Raw genomic sequence first — 3149 nt, forward strand, 5'->3', positions numbered from 1 at the left:
TTCTTCAAGCAAACATCTGTGTCCGCGGCGTTGACCGCCGGTGATCAGAGAAGCTTCCCGATCGAATCAAAGATCGGCGATTTCTCGATTTCACCGTGCGATGAGAGAAATGGGGGAAAGAAGTAGAATGGTTTCGGGGAAGAAGAACGTATAAGGTACGCAGTGAGAGGGGGAAATGATCTTCTAGAAACTTACTTGGCTCCTCTGACATATCTGTAAAGTTGGATTTGCTTTGCCCTTTGGACGACCGAGCGAGTGAGTTTCTCCTAACCGGATTTAACCGTTAGGGCGAACTGTACCCATTAACCGGACACTTAAACACAGAGATTAGAGTTAGTTAACCAGAGATTAGAGTTAGTTAACCAGAGATTAGAGTTAGTTAACCAGAGATTAGTGCTTATTGCTCATTGCTTTAAACCCAGAGATTAGAGTTCGTTAAACTCAAGGAAGTCAAGAGTTTACTCTCTATCTATAATGTAAACTTCTTCTTTATTGTTTGTTAATTTCTCGTGGTCTATCCATTTCATTTTAAGTATTAGATTCGAGTTGTCTAACTTCGTAGCTTTTTCATTATTTATATATACATATATTTTTAAGAACAAATTTGATTCCCTTTGTAATAATTGAAAGGAAACAATTCTTCAATTTTGCATGCAAAATCTAACTTCTCAGACAAGGCACTACATAAAGCTCTTTTAAAACCCTTATTAATTATTTGCTTGTTCATGATTAATAGGCGGACAAACCTATATCATGTTTTGAAGATTCGTGCATGTAAATTTATGATTTGATGGAAATCCCTATAAGATCGTCTTGATAATATGGATTTTTGAAAACAAAAGGGAAGTGTTCGAAATATTCTTCACATTTTTACCAAAAAAAGAACGAAGGAAAAGTGTTAAATTTCTACAAAAAAAAAAAAAAAAAAAAAAAGAGCTCGGTGAGATACATGGTTTATGTCTGGCTTTTCTTCCCAAGGGCTCCGTGAGATATGTTAGTTCACACACGACGGTTAGTTATTTTTATATAATGACTAAAATAAGATAAACAAAAATTGTATCTTTCGATCCCCACACCGAAGCATTTCAAGTCATCTCTAAAGTTCCCTTTGCCAATTCCAATCCTTCAGAGATCGTCATGTGCAAGTGCAACCTTGACAACCGCTTGTGCGTATCCCTATCCCAGTATACTATGGACTACCATTACCAAGTGATATGGTCGTTCAATTCAAGCAACAATACTTGGGACAAAATTTGTTCCATCGATCTGCATATATGTGAAATGTTCTTTGATGTCTCAACACGATGCGTCCTCCATCCACTAGCATTTTTAGATGGAGAGAACAAGAATAATAAGAAGAAGTTGTTGTTTAGTGATCATGTGTCTCGTCGAGCACTGTTGACATTTGACCCCAAAACCAAGTCAGAGAATCTGGTTTCTGATGCTTTTTGGGAAAAGTCCATCGGATTTTCTGTCTGTTTTTTTTCCGAGTTTGTTCTCTATTCAATAAATTAATTTGCTTATTGTCAATGCATAAATGTGATCTTATTGCTTCTTCAATAGATTAATTTGCTAATTATTTTTCAATGCACAATGTGATCTTATTGCTTCTTCCATCAACTGTGTTATTTTCCTTAGTTTGCTCTCTATTCCATAAATTTGATTATTGTCAATGCGTAATGTGATATTTGTATTGACTTAACTTAACTTGTTGGATAAATGTGATTCTTTAAATTGTAAAGATGACATGAAGAGAACATTATTTTATTTATCCATATTTTTCTTATTATCATACTTTATGATGAGATGCACCCAAAATAAACCATTGCTAACCGGACAAAAACCCAGACCCAAACCAAAGGAGTAGTCGAGTAGAGTGATAGTTACTAAAGAGAGAGGTTTGTGCTTTGCTCGTCTTGCACTCTCGCTTTCTCCAATATCTTTAGACAAACCCTTCAAGCCTCACCTCCAAGCCTGAGCATTTGGATCACTCGGACTCCCAATGCTATGACATTTGCTCTCAAATCAAATAACAGCTAAAATAAAGATATCAATTGACTATTGTTTTGAGGTACAACCGAGAGAGACAACACAAATGCACTTCCACGTTTGGTCAAAAAAGACTGGAAAAACCAAAAAAATACTAGTTTAGTCTCTTCTGCTACCTACGATTCTACGAACAGAGATCAACGCTATCAGCGAACCAAAAAAAAGTAGTATGATCTCTGATATCCCTAAGATTCCTTATCTATTCCATTCATAGTCTCCTCCATAGTTGGGCGAAGCGTTGTTCATCTTGTTTGCGTCTTCTGGTTTGATGGGGTTTGCAAATGCATGCCAGCCTATAAGGTAAGGCAAGACAAACTTGCGATACAGGAGAAATACAAGTTTAGTTAAAGATGTTTATTCACAAGTGCACGCATGTAATGTGAAAACGAGAGATTTTATGATCTTACATTGAAAGCAGAGATGAGAACAGCAAACTCTGCTCTAGTGATTGGTATGTAAATGTTATCATCAACATTCAAAAGCTTGTTTTGTACACCTAATACATAGACGAATCTCCAAAATCGTTAGATACCAAGTTTAAAGACAAGAAACAAAAAGAAGATTTCTATCGACTTACTTAGGTTGAAGAAGTGACCAGAACCATCTGGGAGAGGCTCAACTTTCAACACTTTCCTCACTTTTCCTTCATCACTACATACAACAAACACACCGATCAAAAACAAGCAAATAAGAATGCATCTACTACTATCATTACTGTAATGACGTTTACCTTTTTCCCTTGAATGGATCATGGAAGAATTCACATGATTCTGTCGGGCCTAAGCTAACCAGAGTTCCGATTTCTGTAACAGACAATGAGAACACCTGCAACATTTTGACATGAAGCTTTACCAAATTCATGATAGAGAAAAAGACTGCCTTCATAACATCAAATCCAGTGAGATGGTCTTAACAAAGTTTAAGGAATACAGCTCAATGGATCATCTGAAGAAGTTAAGAGATAAAAAACCAATCACACCTGTTTCTTGCTCCAATCGTATTGTCGAACACCAGCTGAAGGAGCAAACTGGAGCAGTAGAAAACCATCTTTTGACAACTTGAAAGCTCCAGACTACAAAAAAAAAAAAAAAAAAAAAAAA

The 3149-nt window shown here is 36.2% G+C and overlaps 1 protein-coding gene across 1 annotated transcript in view; it reads right to left on the reverse strand.

The window, feature by feature from the left end:
- The window catches only part of LOC104773176 (single-stranded DNA-binding protein WHY1, chloroplastic), a 2054-nt gene continuing 935 nt past the window's right edge, over window positions 2031-3149 (reverse strand). Inside the window, exons 3-7 of the mRNA XM_010497756.2 lie at window positions 3029-3121; window positions 2780-2874; window positions 2627-2700; window positions 2457-2545; window positions 2031-2364 (exon numbers count right to left, since the gene is read on the reverse strand). Coding sequence (XP_010496058.1) covers window positions 2245-2364; window positions 2457-2545; window positions 2627-2700; window positions 2780-2874; window positions 3029-3121 — 471 coding nt within the window. The 3' untranslated portion in view covers window positions 2031-2244. The remainder of the gene's footprint in view (window positions 2365-2456; window positions 2546-2626; window positions 2701-2779; window positions 2875-3028; window positions 3122-3149) is intronic.

The sequence above is a fragment of the Camelina sativa genome, chromosome 3 (genome assembly GCF_000633955.1).
Source record: "Camelina sativa cultivar DH55 chromosome 3, Cs, whole genome shotgun sequence".
NCBI lineage: Eukaryota > Viridiplantae > Streptophyta > Magnoliopsida > Brassicales > Brassicaceae > Camelina > Camelina sativa.